This window comes from Euleptes europaea, chromosome 10 (assembly GCF_029931775.1).
Source record: "Euleptes europaea isolate rEulEur1 chromosome 10, rEulEur1.hap1, whole genome shotgun sequence".
NCBI lineage: Eukaryota > Metazoa > Chordata > Lepidosauria > Squamata > Sphaerodactylidae > Euleptes > Euleptes europaea.
In genome coordinates this window covers 60,089,756-60,106,076 of record NC_079321.1, presented here as the reverse complement: position 1 = coordinate 60,106,076, position 16,321 = coordinate 60,089,756, and the positions used below count along the sequence as shown (strand labels likewise).

Below are 16,321 nucleotides of genomic sequence, written 5' to 3'. Positions count from 1 at the left end.
TCTACTGTATCAAAAGCTGCAGATAAGTCCAACAAGAGCAACAAGGAGGCATGGCCTTTGTCTACACTCAGACAAAGGTCATCAACTAAAGCTAGCAGAGCCATCTCTGTCCCATAGCCTGGCCTGTAGCCTGACTGAAAAGGGTCTAGAGCAGATGAGTTATCCATGAAGACCTGAAGTTGGTCCACTTCAGCTCTCTTAATCACTTTGCAAAGAAAGGGCAGGTTAGAGACTGGGCAATAATTGGCCACATCATTTTTCTGTAGGGATGTTTTTTTAAGTAGCAGACAGATAACCGCCTCTTTGAGTGGCCAAGGAAAAGTCCCCTGAGTTAGTAACTGATTTATAATAGATGCTAAGGATTTGTTGATGTGGTCCTTACATGATTTTAGCAGCCAGAATGGGCAAGGATCCAGAGTGCAAGTAGTCCCTTTCACAGATACCAGGATTTTGTCAACATCCATTGCAGAAACTGGGGAAAAATGCTCCATGAATACACCAGGTAGTGTATTAGTCCTGTCTACTGATGTGCCTATGTTACAACTGGCATCTAGGTCAGTGCATAGTCTCGATATTTTATCAGCAAAAAACTTGGCAAAGGTTATCCCAGCTACTTGTTTCTTCCTGAGATAATAAAGGCTCAGTTTGGCATCAGCAGTTGCTAAACTACCTTGAACAACTGGAATGGTTGTGAACTAGCTGAGGTTATAGTGTGTGTGTGTGTGTGTGTAAAGTGCCGTCAAGTCGCAGCCGACTTATGGTGACCCCTTTTTGGGTTTTTCATGGCAAGAGACTAACAGAGGTGGTTTGCCAGTGCCTTCCTCTGCACAGCAACCCTGGACTTCCTTGGTGGTCTCCCATCCAAATACTAACCAGGGCTGACCCTGCTTAGCTTCTGAGATCAGACTAGCCTGGGCCATCCAGGTCAGGGCGAGGTTATAGTAGCAGAGTAGTAACATTTCTGTGCTGTCATCACCACTGTTTCTTAGGTCTTCCAGTGGGCTCGATAATGTAATCTATCAGATTGGGTACAGGTTCATCGCAGATGTCACTCTATAAGCCTCCGAGCCCTCTTCAGGTCACCCAGTTCTGTAGTAAACCAAGGGGCCAGTTTATACCCCAGGGGTGGGAGCGCTGCTAGAGGCACAACCTTGTCATTAGCTTCAAGGGGCTTCACGTTCCACACTCCCACTGAAGCCTCAGCTGAGTATGTGTTTGGGATCCTAAAATCCTCTAGAGTGTTGTGGAATCCAGTAAGATTCATGAGCCTCTGTGGGCGGACCCCCTTTCATGCAGGGTGTTGGAGCCACATTTACCTTGGCTTTAAGTAGTGGTCAGACCATGCTTCAGGTCAGATCTCTAACCCCAAAACCAGGCCATCCATCAGTGTCTCGGTGCCAAAAATTAAATCCAGTCTGTGACCACAGTTCTGGAATATAAAAGCAGAATTTGTAATCCTGTTTTTGCCTAGTTTTACTTTATTGAAAAATATGATTCCATAATTGTATATATTTATAGACATCAATAAAGATATAAGCCCCCCCCCAAAAAAAAAACTTCTCCCCAGAATGTCAGGTTTTTTCCACAGCTTTTTCTGAGTACTGTGACCTTGTCTTACTGTGCAGCACTTAGACAGAGAGAGAGAGAGAGAGAGTGTATATATATATATCTCACACAGGACATTGAAGTGAACACCAGGTGGCAGCAAATCTTCATAAGTAATATCTGAGGCATATGTGCGTGCTCCTACTCTCTCTCTCAACATTCAGTGGCACTAAAATAGTCATAGTAAGAGGATTCACTTCTTTGTGTTCGAAGCCTGCAGACCATTTGTTCTGCTAGTAGCCCTACAGCAGTTCTGTTGACAGTAAAATGGGTAACATCAAAGTGAAACAGTTGGGAGGATGATTGTGAATATGTACACACTCTACAAATAACTATCAGACTATTTTCCTTTTATTGTCCTGCTCTCCAGTGCTGAATAATAAATGCAAGTTGAATGCAGCAGTTTGGATGTGAAGAACTTTTCTAGCAGTCCGATTTTGTTTTAAAAGGGTTAGGGCAGGGAGAATGCTCACTTTCTAAGTGAGTTTTAGAACTTCAGTAGTCCTTTAGTGCTGTCTTAAGCAGAGTTAACAACCTTTCTAAATCCATTCATAATACGTAGTCCAGGTTGAAGTATAGTATGAAGAAATGCCATCACCTGCTATTTCAATATAGTATAAGTACTTTCCTGAATCACGGGAAGAAACCAAATACACAAATTAGTCCAGTAACGTATTGAGTCATGTGCCTGTAGCTTAGTTTAAAATGCCTTTCCCCCTTTTCACCGAGTTACACTCATTTAGTGTTGATGTGTGTTTTAACCTTTATGTGAACCCATTCAGTGATCCAAATAGCACTGGTTTGACTTTAAATTTCTGCACTTGTAGGAAAAAGTAGGAAAAAGGCACTGTACCTCTTTTATTGAAATGGATAGTTTTAGATCTGTGTTGATGATCTCAAGACCTTCATGTGGAAACGTTCTTACATGGGTTGAAGGGAATGGGCTATGGAATGTTTTGACCAGGGTAAGATGGAAACTTGGGGTGTCCAAATTATGGGGATGAGTTTCTCGCATAATTTTGGATAGAGAAATGGCTTAGAGGTGGCTAGGCCGGTGAAAGCTCATAGCAGAACCACAGGGGTAGGGATGTGAACTGAGTCTTTGTCTGAATTAATTTGAGAATGTTTGTACCAAAGATGTATTGTTGACATATGATGTAATTCTGGCACATGAGTCTGCAAGATAGGGTAGGAAATAAGCCTCAATAAATATATCTAGTCCATTGAAGTCAGTGACAGTTATTTCCAATTAAATCTGGCTCCTCATGTAAACTCATTCTTTTAAGTAGTGAAAAATCAGAGAAATTGACTTCCAAGTAAATGTCAGGGTGTAAGGGAAAATCTGGAATTTCAGGATTCATTTTATGAACTTTTATTTGCTGTTTCTGTGGGACTCTTTTCTTCTATGATCTATCTGATCTTTTGGGATTTGTCCAAGGTATTTTCCCAGTTATTGAATTTGTTTCTGGAGAACACAAAAGCTTCAGAGAGCTTCTTGGATATTTTTTGACCTTTTGACGCTTTGCTCATCTAGGTCCTTTCTGTGGGACCCAATTACATTGTAGTATTTCTGTGACCCTCCTGCAAATTTGCTTTCAAACACAGGTGCTATAGTTTTCATTGTAAACTACGTTGAGCAACAAGGAAAATGAAATAAATAGCCCATCTCCATGTAGTAGAGAGTGTGGGTTATCTTGTTAGAGGAATTCTACTGAATTCGGGGGGGGGGGATTCACAGCCTCCTCAAAACGATGGAAATAAATAAAATGAACCTAAAGAAAACATTTTTTTTACGATGTGGACATTGCAATTGGGGGGTTATAGCCTTGCTACTAATTCTCACTTGAAAATAAATAAATATAGCTAGATAAGTGCTCCCACATGGAAGCTTTACAGTTTCAGGAGTGCACAATCTGAAAAGAATGAAGAAATAATAATTAAATTCCAAAATGGTGCTGCATTCAGAATACAACGCATACAAACTAATATCCTGTGGGTGCCCAGGACACTTGACCAAAACACATTCCACATAGTCATAGCGATAATAACGAAATGCACAATCTGGTTTCATGTGCACAAAATGCTCTGCTTGGGTTCTGAAAAACTATCACATCCTCGCAACAGAAGACTGATCTTGGATTAAAATGTACTGAGAAAAATAAGAAACGGATATTGGGGCGGGGGGAGTCAAATGACCAAGACTGTCACTTTAGTATTTGCAAGGAAAAGGGTAGAGTATAAATACTTTAAATATGTAAAACACCGGATAGACTTTGTCCATTGTTTAACTTTAAAAAATGACGCCACTTAATTTATCAATTTCTGAATATTTCACTGTAAATATTCCTTTGGATTATACACAAGCTGCCCACACAACACTTTGTATATGAAAAGCTTTTGTATCACTCTAATTCCTAACATGTACATTTAATTTTGTTTCTTCCTACTTGCAGGTTGCTCTTGGGACAGTTACAAATGTCGAGGAAGCAGTAAAGTGGATAAGTTATACTTACCTTTACGTGCGGATGAGAGCAAACCCATTAGTATATGGCATTAGTCACAAGGCTTATCAGGTAGAAAAAGAAGGAACCTTTTCTTCTGGCTCTGTAATCCTTTCCTGATGGGAGATTAAATATTTGCTGTTGCTACCTTTCCTGACATCAGCAACTCTTTTTAAGTGCTTTTAAAATGTGGAAAATAGTCTGTAACACTAAATATAAAAGAAGAGCATTCTAAATTATCTTTCCTAAGTCACCCTGTTGGTTGAAAATGTCATCTTTTGGGGAAAGCATGGAACACAGTCGAATTAGCCATCATCATGTACCATGTGTGCTTATCAAATTTGTTTTTGTACCTCAGTTTCTGTCAGCATTTCAGTGCTACGTGTAAACCTTGCAAACTAAACGAGACTGATACAGTCAAATGCTCCTGATGTTTTTAGGGTGCAGAGAGGTTTGTGTGTGAGAGGAAAAGTTAATTTAGCATAATGGTTCACAGATGAAGGACCAAATTATACATTGTGTGGGAGAAGTCATTGGACATTAAAAAACAATCATAGGAGGAATCCCACTTTGGATTGGAGCAGTGGTGAGCGCATACCATTTTCTGATACAAACTGCCCTCCAGGCACCGTGTGAAATATAATAGGTACTGTGTGAATAGTTGTCTTTTCCCCCTTATAGTAGCCCCTTCTTCTCCCTGATTCAAAATGTGCCTCTTTAGGCTACTTTTAATTTTTAAAGAAGGAAAAAGTTCTATAGATAATCTCTCAAGTAACATGTAGCTTCAACTCATCATCATAACTTTATTACGGTCATTGACCAGTATTACGGGGAAAAAGGGAAAACAGAAGTCCAATCCAATGACAACGTAACTTGAGTCTTAAACTTTTAAAAATGCAGCCTTTAACCCTTTAAGACCGCTTAACCTGCAATGGTTGTATTTTCTTTTTCCCAAAATCCTGCTTATCAAAAAGCGAAATTTGGCTACTTGGCATGATATCTGATGTTTTTTGTCCAATAACAGAAAATCCAGTTTAATTTCATCAGTTTCATCAGAAATCCTATCTAACAGAGGCTTTAAAAAATTTAATCTAGCCTCCTTATAATAAGGACATCTCAAGAACATATGTTCCATTGTTTCCTTAGCTTCAACTCAAAGTCCCCAGTTTAAATGTTACCTCTGCTGTGAAATTGCTAGATGACCTTAAGTGAGCTACACTTAGCGTTAGTGCCACATATGCAATATGGAGGTAGTAATTGTCAGACTCTTCTTTACAGAGTTGTTTTAACGGTGGTAAAGCAATGTAGGTGAAATGCTCTGAATATTCAAAACCACTGTATAGATGCTAAGAATATTTATTACTTTAAATTCTGTCACAAAATATGTCATAAATTACTGTACGTTATTGAACAGACAGAGGTAATTGGTTCTTTTCAGTCTTCATTGTTTTGGTTTGGTGTTGTTTTTTACTTGGTGTCTTATTCTGAAGTTTTTTCTTTTACATGTTGGGGGTTTTAAAGGATTTTGGGGGTGAGTGGGGGGAGATTAGTATCTTGACCTGACGGCTTCAGGTGGGACCTGAAAGTGTGACCAGTCCAATACTGTGCCCCAATAAACCCTGGAGAAAACTAGGGTTTTGCTTTCACTACTGGTTTTTTTAAAGAAAGAAGGAAAGAAAGAAAAACATACCTGCAGTTAACAAATAGCTTTAAAAGTTCTTTTACTGTCATCTCAAAGAAGACAGCATGCTGTTTATGGCACTTATTCAAAGAGGAATGGTCAGGTAAAAATAAATAACACTATTCCCACAATAGTTTTTTTTAATTGATTTGTATTGATTTGAATTCAATAATGTTCAGAGAGTAATTAAACTTTTAGAAACCCAGAATGGCAAAGGCTAATAAATGTAGTGACTCTTTGCCTGTGTGTGTGGGATATAGGGAGAAAAACTATTGCTATACTTTCAGAAACCATTATTCAGTCACTTTTGTGTCAGTCTTTTGCCTCACTGTTTCAGTTTTGGTGATAGGCTAAATGCCAACTTGAATGCAGAATGCCAGTTCTTATGAGGGCAGGTCATACATAATTATTGTTTGAGAACATTTATGCTATCCTGTATAAAGACAGTGGGTTATTTTTATAAAACTCTGTGGGTTGGATCCTATGAATTATGAGCACAAGAGTGCTTGTGGGCATGGACTTTCCCCCCAGCAACCTCCTGAGGCCCCAGAAAAACCCATACTGGAAGCCATGGAATATGCCTAAGCAAAAAGCCATTTGGTCTAGAAGACAGCAGCGAGGAGGTAGAATTGGTCAAAATAACTGCATTTTCCACCTCCACCAGTGGTGCTTCAGTTGGTACAAGTGCCTCAGTTGGCAAGGTGAAGACAATTTTGCCAAGCCTCTCTGCTTACTACAGCTCCCTATGCTACATGGCACTTTGTCCATGCAAGGCCCATGACCCCCGGCATCAACTTTTTGTAACTCCCAGGGTGCTGGGGAAAGGAGTAGGCAGCATGTGCCCATGTCCACCAGTGCCTTCCACTCACATTTTGTAGGATCCAACCCAGTAACTACAACAAATTGTCATATAATACACTGTTTTTTGGTAATGAAATCTTAAATATTCAAAGACTATTCAGGTATACTGTGATTACTGTGACACACAAGCATATTCCAAAATTTCTCTATCCTTTTGCCTGAAAACTAAAATGGTGCCCCTTGCTGAGCCTCAGTCTCTAAAATATGGCATACATACAGTTTCCTGTTTCCTGAAACTACAAAGAAAAAGGTAGTTCAGGTCCATATTTGTCTAAAGGGGGGGAAACACCTACAAGTATGAATCTAATGCAGGAGAAAATGGGCAAGAGAGATGAAAAAGGAATGTAAGAAACAATGTTTCAATGTCTTAATGACCACCCATGTATTTTGTGAACTCTTTTTAGATGGATCCAACTTTAGAGAAGCACAGAGAACAGCTAGTGATTGAAGTTGGCCGAAAGTTAGACAAAGCCCGGATGATTCGCTTTGAAGAGAGAACTGGATTTTTTTCTTCAACAGATTTAGGCAGAATTTCCAGCCACTATTACATTAAATACAATACTATTGAGGTAATATGCATTTTTCTAGATACCTTATTTAAAATATAAAATCCTGAAGCTATATTTCACAACATTTTATTGTAATACAGTAACTAGTTGCAGTGTTTTGCCAAAGTTACATGCTTTTAAATGCAATAGGGGGAAAAGTTGGTGCACATTCTCATCCTGTAAAAGGAAGATTGAGACACCACAAGTTTATAAATAGCAATGAAATTGTGAAAATATTTTGTGATCTTGTTCAGCATTTTGGAACTTCTGTATACTCTGAAGACAAGTATTAGAATGCTTATGCCCACATAGAGACATTCAAATGTACAAAAGTGTGAATATACTTTTTTTAAAATTTAGCAGCTGTTGCTCTGTATTTTGAAGATGTGTTCTGCAGATTTAAGCTGGTTCTGGTTGCCTCTTTGACTTACTTCTTATTTTGATTACTTTAAATGCATCTAACATTGTTAAATATATTAATGTATTTCAGTATATTATAGCTAATTATTCAAAATAAATACATGTTGTGAACATATGTTCAATCCTATCCTTGTAGGATATGGATTTTTTTCAAACGTTTGCCCTCCACACAGATGAGAAAGCATATCCATTTTACATTATAATCTGGATGCCATTTATTATTTGAGGAGCTATGAGAGAAGGTTTATTTATTAGTTAGTCTTGTTTACGATTGGAGCTATTGCAAAATATTTTAAATGGCAAACCCAAGTTACTTTTTTTGCAGACTTTCAATGAACTGTTTGATGCTCACAAAACAGAAGGTGACATTCTTGCTATAGTGTCTAAAGCAGAGGAATTTGAACAGATCAAGGTAAGAATGCACAAAAAACTGCAAAAAGAAAAATCCTCCGATATTTTCCTTAGAGAAAACTCTATGAGCTCTTTAAAGTGCACCTAGAGTCGTATTTAAATCATTTTGGTATTTTTAATGAAGTATTATGGAAATTAAACTATAAGATTCCAGATTATTTATTTATATGTATAGTTCCTGTATACTCCCCTATTCTCCACAGTGGGGGCCCGAAGGGGCTTACAACATTCTGCCCATCTCTATTTTGTTCTGAAAACAACCCTGTGAAGCAGATCAGGCTGAGAGGGTATGAATAGTGCAAATCAGCAAGAGTGAAAATTCGAACCGGGGTCTCTCTCAGATCTTGGTCTGACGCTCAAGTTGATTTGTTGACTCCAAGTGTGTGCTTTTTGTGCACGAGAGTGCCAGTGTATATGTGTTCATGTACTTATACATGTGATAGCTGGGGCTCTTCAAGTGCATTAGATTGGATTGCTGATATACAGAATCAAGGAGTCATTGATTTGTCTTGCTTTCCTGTAATCAGTTGCTGATTAACTATTGTGCTATGGAAAATGATTGTGTCATGTTTCAGAAACACACTATAAAATCAGACAAATGTGTCCTAAACAGACAGCAGAAAGATTCCTTCTCCTAGTAGATAAAATTTACATTGTGGTAGAAATTAGGGTGTTGTGCCATTGTCCCTGAAACATCACCGCTGGTGCCTTTATTAATGCAAGAGCTGTGTACAAGTACTAGTGTAACAAAAGGTCTGATGTTAACAAACTGTTCAGCAGTTAACAGAGATGGGTCCTCTTGAAATGAGATAATTGGGGAGTGATTGAAAAGTCCCTCAAATAGTTCAAGAGACAGTTGTCGCTTTTCAGCTCTGCCATCATAGAGAATGGGTTGATCAGCATCTAATGGAAATGGCCTCCATGATATTCCCTGCAGCTGCCAAACATTTATCCTCTTTAAATAAGTTTTAGACTAATAGACTTTGAACAAATCAAAGGATATGTAGATTTATGCTGTGTTTTGCAAGTAAGAGTGAGAATATAAAATAGTATGCATTATTCAAACTGTAGATATGAATATTTCTTTAATTGTAATAAGACTTAATCTTATTAACAGTGAAAACCTTAATACCATGAATCATAGTACTTCAGAGTTTTGAGCTAAGTACATAATATGCCACATGCAAACTATATGACTTTAATGAATGCATTTAATGTTAATTCAAGTTTGCCCTAATCCAGAAGGACAGAGGTCATACTCTGGTCAAATAAAAAAGGAAATCTCATCAGGTGGAGGATAGTACGGTCAGAAGATTTAATTTTTGAGGCGTATCACATTTTTGTGTGTCAATGACAACCTTAGTAAAAGGTGATGTATAATGAAATGCAATTGTGTCATTATTAAGATAGTTTCAATTAAGGTTTGGTTAACTACAATGTTGGAGGACTTTTTTTTCCAGAAGCCGTACATTGTTTAAAAACAGTTATTGAGAGATAATTAACATTTAATTTTCATGTTGAAGACTTAACAAGATGCACCAGCCTTTTCGTAGTCTATTAATTTGTATTTCAGGTGAGAGAAGAAGAAATAGAGGAACTTGAAGCCTTGCTGTGCGATTTCTGTGAACTTCCCACTCCTGGTGGTGTGGAGAACAGTTATGGGAAAATAAACATCCTTTTGCAGACCTATGTTAGCCGAGGAGAGATGGATAGTTTTTCCCTTATTTCAGATTCGGCTTATGTTGCACAGGTAAAACAACAACAAAAAACTTTCTCCATCAGTGCTTTTTTACTACATAAATAGATCTGCATTTTCAAGCCCCTGTGCCATTGCCATGCAAGTTTGATCCAAAAACCCAGAAACTGTAGCCTTTCTTTAAAAAAAAAAAAAAAGTGAATAGTGGCTTTCTAGCCTCTTATTTATAGGGAACTTTTTTACATTCTTTTAGCGTTGAAGAACCCCTGACATATATATGTCACTGAAAACTCCTGATGTTGCAGCAATAACAGGACATTTTCTCCAGTGTGTATTCTTGGTTTAGGTGTCAGACTTTACATACAGTTCTCCGTTCTGTGTCTACTTATAGCTTGGCAAAACGATGATGGTAGTTAAGCAGTTCTAGGAGAAAATTGTCTTCTAAAGAAAAGGCTGAATTTTTTTGTTACGTATCCAAAATATGTTGTTGTTAAAACACCTTTATACTGTTTATATTGTTTAAATATTGTTTAAATGCACTTAGTGGCATTTATTAGCTGCTTTTCCATTAGAAGACAATTGAGCTCCCAAGGTGGCCGTCAACAAAGTTAAAAATAAACATATAAACAAAAAGACTGAGAGAATGTAAGCATGCAGAAATGCAGCTGCAATAAAAAAACTTTAAAACATAGGCAGCAGCACCTGCAATAGCTAACAGAGCAGATGTTTCAGATGGCAGTAGAGCAGGGGTGGGGAACCTTTTTTCTGCCAAGGGCCATTTGGATATTTATAACATCATTCGTGGGCCATACAAAATTATCAACTTAAAAATTAGCCAACCAAGCCCCAAGCAGGCAGCTGCCCCAGATGCCCCCCCCCATGCAGGCAAGCAGGCAGGCATCCAACCGGTGGCGTACTCGCCCACCTGGTGGCACAGGATGGTCTGTTGCACCACCCGGGCGTAGCTGTCCAGCCACACACTGGAGATACTCCTGCTCCGCATGGTCAGGGCTGGATTCTACAGCTGGCTCCTGCTACCTCCGCCTGCAGGGGTGAAATGAGGACACACAGGCTAAGAACTTCCCCCCCTGCGCATTCTGGCCCTGCCCCCTTTAACCCCTCCACTGTCACCACTTCTGCCCCCAGCCCTCTTGTAGTACAGAGGGAATACGTTTCTCCACGGCCCAAGTGGGAAAGGGTTAACACAGTTTCTTGGGCAGTCCTAGCAGCTCCATAGCTAACGACTCTTCTGCAAGGGGAAAAAAGGTTCCTTTTCTCGGCAAAACAAACTCACATCCACCTTGAATAGAAACTATTCTTGTCCGTGGGAGGGGGTCGATTGCCAGTCTTAGATCCTTCTGAGCTAGAGATCTGCCAGGACCCATGAAGGGCCAGACCAAATGATTTCGTGGGCCTTAAACGGCCCCCGGACCTGACATTCCCCACCCCTGCAGTAGAGGCTGCAAAGTAAACATGCTAGTTGGATTTCTCAAGGGAGCGAATTTCAAAATGTGAGCACAACAGAAAAGTGCGTTCATAATGTTGCGTCCTGTGTGCACCACAGCGCATAAAGCATACCGCTCTCTCTGCTTTTGTCCCGCAGAATGCAGCACGTATTGTTCGAGCCCTTTTTGAAATAGCGCTCCGTAAACGATGGCCTGCAATGACGTACCGGCTACTAAACCTCAGCAAGGTTATTGACAAGCGACTGTGGGGTTGGGTCAGTCCTTTGCGACAGTTCTCGATCCTGCCACCACCAGTCCTTACAAAACTGGAACAAAAGAACCTCACTATCGATAAGCTGAAGGACATGAGGAAAGATGAAATAGGTAAGATGCAGAGGGCATAATAATTTTTTTTCATCTTAAATATTTGAGCTATTTTTCCTCTAACTCCCCCCACCCCCATCGGTAGCTCTACCACTTGTTCAATGTTTATTTTAAAAATGCATAAGCAACTTGACAGCACTTAACACACATACATCCATTTTTTATCTCTATCCGTAAATTATTGGAGGACCAATGTTTTCACTGTTATGGGCCACTCCTCTATTTCGGGGCCAGACCACCCCAACCCACAGTGGCAGAATTTCAAGAAGTGGGACTGGGTCATGCGTTCTCTTTATTCCAGTATTTGAAGAGGTTACAGTTCACCTAGATTAAGTCAGGTGGTGTAAAGCTACTTTTCACCCTTGACTGTCCACAGACAATTGTAAAACAGCCCAGGTATGCCAACCCTCTCCCTCTTCTTGCCCTTTTTTGCAGTTGGCACAATGGAGACAGGGACTCCAACAAGGGAAGGGAATATGCGAAAGAATTTTTTTCCACTCCCAGGGAACAACTCTCTTTCTCTCTAGCATATAATAGCAATAGCAGAGTCCTTTACAGCAACTCTCCTCAGAAGTGTAAAGAGAGGCACTGCAAACTTCAGACAAAGCTGTTTCCACCTAGGCTTTCCAAACAATCTGAACAGCAAAGCAGTGAGTTTCTTGAGATCAACACATGTGTGTCTCAGGAGTTGTTAGCTTCCTCCAAGCCCTGAAAATCATCACAAGTTGACTGTGCCTTTCCATCTGCACCTCTGCACGATTCTGTCGTTGCTTTTTTATGTATCCTTTGAGGTTGTGATCAAGAAAGAGTGGAGTGAGCCAACAAGACCCACAACTATTCCTCAGATATTCAAGAAGTTCTGTTAATTGCCAACAGATGTCATGTCTCACCTGCAGACTCCCAAGACAGATGTCCCTGTTGCTGCTCTTACGTCCAAGAGTGTTTTGTCCATTGCCTCAAATGAGATACCATCAGACCAGAACAACTCTAGGGCAAAGAGACTGCATTGTGCAAAGGCTCAGATCTTCACCTGCAGCTGTGCAGGCATCCAATGCTTCATTGGTGTTTGTCAGAGCAGCCTTCTGTTGCGCACAGCTTGTCTGGACTTCAGGAGTTTACCTGGTAGCAACTTCACACCACGCAGTTCTGCTATGTACAGTTTATTTACAATATTTACACAGAGTCCTTTGGCTGTTAACATTCACAGCTCTGAGCAACAGCATGCTCCGCCAGCATATATATTTCAGGCAATAGGTAACTCTCATTCACTACACAGACTTATATACACATTCATGACCAATCACAGTTCACCTGAGATGAGTCATTCTGGAAATCCCCATTCCTGGCTGTACAAACTGGATCAGACCAGCATCATCACATGACTTAGCTGTCACTCTGATCAGTATGATCTGTTTAGCAAACTGCAGACTAGGCATAACTTTGACATATGTTGACACGCCTCCCTAGTCAAACGTTTGTTAAACACAGCCATTTCTTTAACTATTGAAACCTTTCAGTATTCAAACATTTCAGTCTCCTGGCTTAGTGCACACCAACCATTCTCATTTCTGGAGACTTGCACCACTAGGTAATTCTTAATTGGGCCTAGATGTTTCCTGTCCGACCACCTGCGTAAATTCCCTCGCAACTAATCTTGCCTTATATTTAACATTCCCATTTGGCAAGGTTTTGAGTCTGTACAACCAACGGCAACTCAGAGTTTTCTTATCTGCTGGCAATTCAGATAAGGAAAATACTTCATTTGACACCAATGAGTTATATTCCGCCTCCATGGCTTGCAGCCAAGCATTTCTCTCTTCTGAGGTTAGACTTAATACATCATCATAATCAGTTGGAACTTTTACAAATACATGGTTAGCAGTTACACCATACCTTTGAGGTGGAACACCTTTTGTAGATCTAGAGGACACTCTTGGTACTGCTCTCTGATCTGCACTTTGCACACTCTCAGAGTCTGCATGTATTGGTGACTGCACCTCCTGTTTTACTTCTGGCATGTTATCAGAATCATCATTCATAGGTAACAGTACTGTGGATGGTAATTGGTTTGCATGTATTTTAGGCCAATTAGCATCCTCACAGAATGTAGCTGAACGACTGAAACTTAATGTATTCTGGTTATTTACAAAACGGTAAGATTTCATTCCTGTCTGATACCCCAGGAATGTCAACTTTTTTGCTCTTTCACCACCTTTCCTACGTTGTTTCAGTGGTATATTAACCCATGCTTTACTGCCAAATATCCTGATATGATCCAAACTGGGATCTTTCCCATACAAAGCCTTGTATGGAATGTTATCAGTGGCACTTGTCCAAATTCTGTTTGATATATAAGAAGCATTTTTTGCCGCTTCAGCCCAGAACATTTTTGGCAATCCAGCATCAAGTAGCATTGATTTTATCATTGTTTGCAGTACTCCTGCCTTTCTCTCTGCAACACCATTTTCTTGACTCATAGATACATTAGCAATTCTATGTTCAATACCTTGAGTCTTAAACCAATGAGCCATTTCACCAGACATGTACTCACCCCCAAAGTCACTTTGGAACTTACAAATTTTATGCCCCAATTGCCTTTGCACATTGTTAGCCCACATCTTTATAGTATCACACACCTCTGACTTCTTTGCTATGGGATACACCCATGTGAACCTTGTGGCATCATCTATCAAAAGAAGAAGATATTTTCTTTTAGATATACTGTCTGGGAAAGGGCCTACCAGATCACTATGTACAAGATATAGAGGGGTGTTTGTCACTCTGTCACTCCTTGGTGCAACTGGGTGTGCTTTAGATTTACTTTGCTTGCACACATCACAATCCAGATATGTTTTGCACCTTTCAACCTTCTCTTTGCCCAGCAGGGCAAGAGTTTTATTCAAGGTACCCCAACCCACATGGCCAAGTTTTCTATGTAGCAAATGTATACACTTATGGTGTGGGTTTTTATTTAACACTGTTTGTGCTTTACCTGCCATGTTCTCTAGCACATACACATTATCTTTCAATTTCCCCACTGCCATAATTTTATCACCTTTGAGAATATTACAGCACTTATTTCTGAAAGTCACACTGAATCCAGCAGAATCTAGTGCACTTATACTTAATAAGTTTCTCTCAAGAGAGGGTATACAAAGCACATCATTGAATGTATGGTTTAAACTTCCAAACATTACACTTCCTTCACAGGAAACAGTTGCAGAACGTCCATCTGCCAAACTTACATGACCTAACGCCGATTGCTGTGAGTTCATTAGTAGCCTTTCCTCCCTCACAAATATTTGTGAAGCTCCTGAGTCAATTATCCAAGAGTCATTCAGGGAGTCTGGACTTGCTCTCACCAGCGTAGCTTGTTGTTTGGTCACAAATTGATTCCTTTTTCCTTCTTTGTATTTTCTTGCAGCAGGGCAAAATCTTTGAATGTGTCCCTCTTTCCCACATCTGAAACATCTCTTTACACGTAACGCCACAGGTATAGGCTTACTTGCTTCACAGCTGAGGCTTGTATCCTTCCTTATCTCTTGCTTGGCACAGCTCCCGGTCTGGCCGGCTGCCAACTCCCGTTGCATATGTCGCGCCTCTTCCTCTAGCAACCTGCCCGTGACGTACTGCAAGGTCAACTTAGCTGCATCCACAGATTCAAGGGTTGAGATAAGTGGGTCGAAACGCTCCGTCAGGGAACTTAAAACTATAAACACCTGGTCCTGGTCAGAAATCTGCTTTCCCCTCTGAGCCAGCAGTTGAAAATACGTGGCTAAGGTATTCAAATGAGCTCTAACACTCTCATTTGGCTCCATAGTCTTTCTATAAATCCTTCTCATCAGGGAAATAAGAGATCCAGCCGTGTCTTGCACATATACAGCCTTGAGGCTATTCCAGGCATCTTTAGCTGACCCCTGTCCTTCCACATGCACCAACTGGTCATCAGCAACACTTAATATCAACGTGGCCAATGCCTTCTGGTCTTTTAAACTTTCCTCAGACGTGGGAGCTTGTGGGGGAGAATCCACATACGTCCACAATGACTCACGCTTAAGATAATGCTCCATTCGCATAGTTATCTGCGGTCAGTTTATCAACCAGCAGGGCAGAAACAGCTTGCGCCATGATATCTTCGCTCACCGGCAGTAGCTGATTATCTTCCCCTGGTTCCTCCTCCGACTCTTGGTCAGAAACAACTGAACCGTCTGCAGACTGTACATCAAGGTCCTCAGCGTCGCTGGCCTCTGTAGACATCCAAACCGCTCACAGCAGCAACTCACGGCAGTAGCTCACCAACTCCAATAGAACCTCCAGCTCTCAGCGCAGTCTATCTGGGCCCATAACCCTGTCGCGCACAGCTTGTCTGGACTTCAGGAGTTTACCTGGTAGCAACTTCACACCACGCAGTTCTGCTATGTACAGTTTATTTACAATATTTACACAGAGTCCTTTGGCTGTTAACATTCACAGCTCTGAGCAACAGCATGCTCCGCCAGCATATATATTTCAGGCAATAGGTAACTCTCATTCACTACACAGACTTATATACACATTCATGACCAATCACAGTTCACCTGAGATGAGTCATTCTGGAAATCCCCATTCCTGGCTGTACAAACTGGATCAGACCAGCATCATCACATGACTTAGCTGTCACTCTGATCAGTATGATCTGTTTAGCAAACTGCAGACTAGGCATAACTTTGACATATGTTGACACCTTCATGTCTATCTAAAAACATATACCTTTCCTTTCCATTTTTTTT

The 16,321-nt window shown here is 40.3% G+C and overlaps 1 protein-coding gene across 1 annotated transcript in view; it reads left to right on the top strand.

Moving 5' to 3' along the window:
- Positions 1-16,321, top strand: part of ASCC3 (activating signal cointegrator 1 complex subunit 3) — a 267,934-nt gene that overhangs the window by 151,018 nt on the left and 100,595 nt on the right. The window contains exons 16-20 of the mRNA XM_056856333.1: positions 4,059-4,178; positions 7,053-7,217; positions 7,942-8,028; positions 9,601-9,777; positions 11,327-11,552. Coding sequence (XP_056712311.1) covers positions 4,059-4,178; positions 7,053-7,217; positions 7,942-8,028; positions 9,601-9,777; positions 11,327-11,552 — 775 coding nt within the window. The remainder of the gene's footprint in view (positions 1-4,058; positions 4,179-7,052; positions 7,218-7,941; positions 8,029-9,600; positions 9,778-11,326; positions 11,553-16,321) is intronic.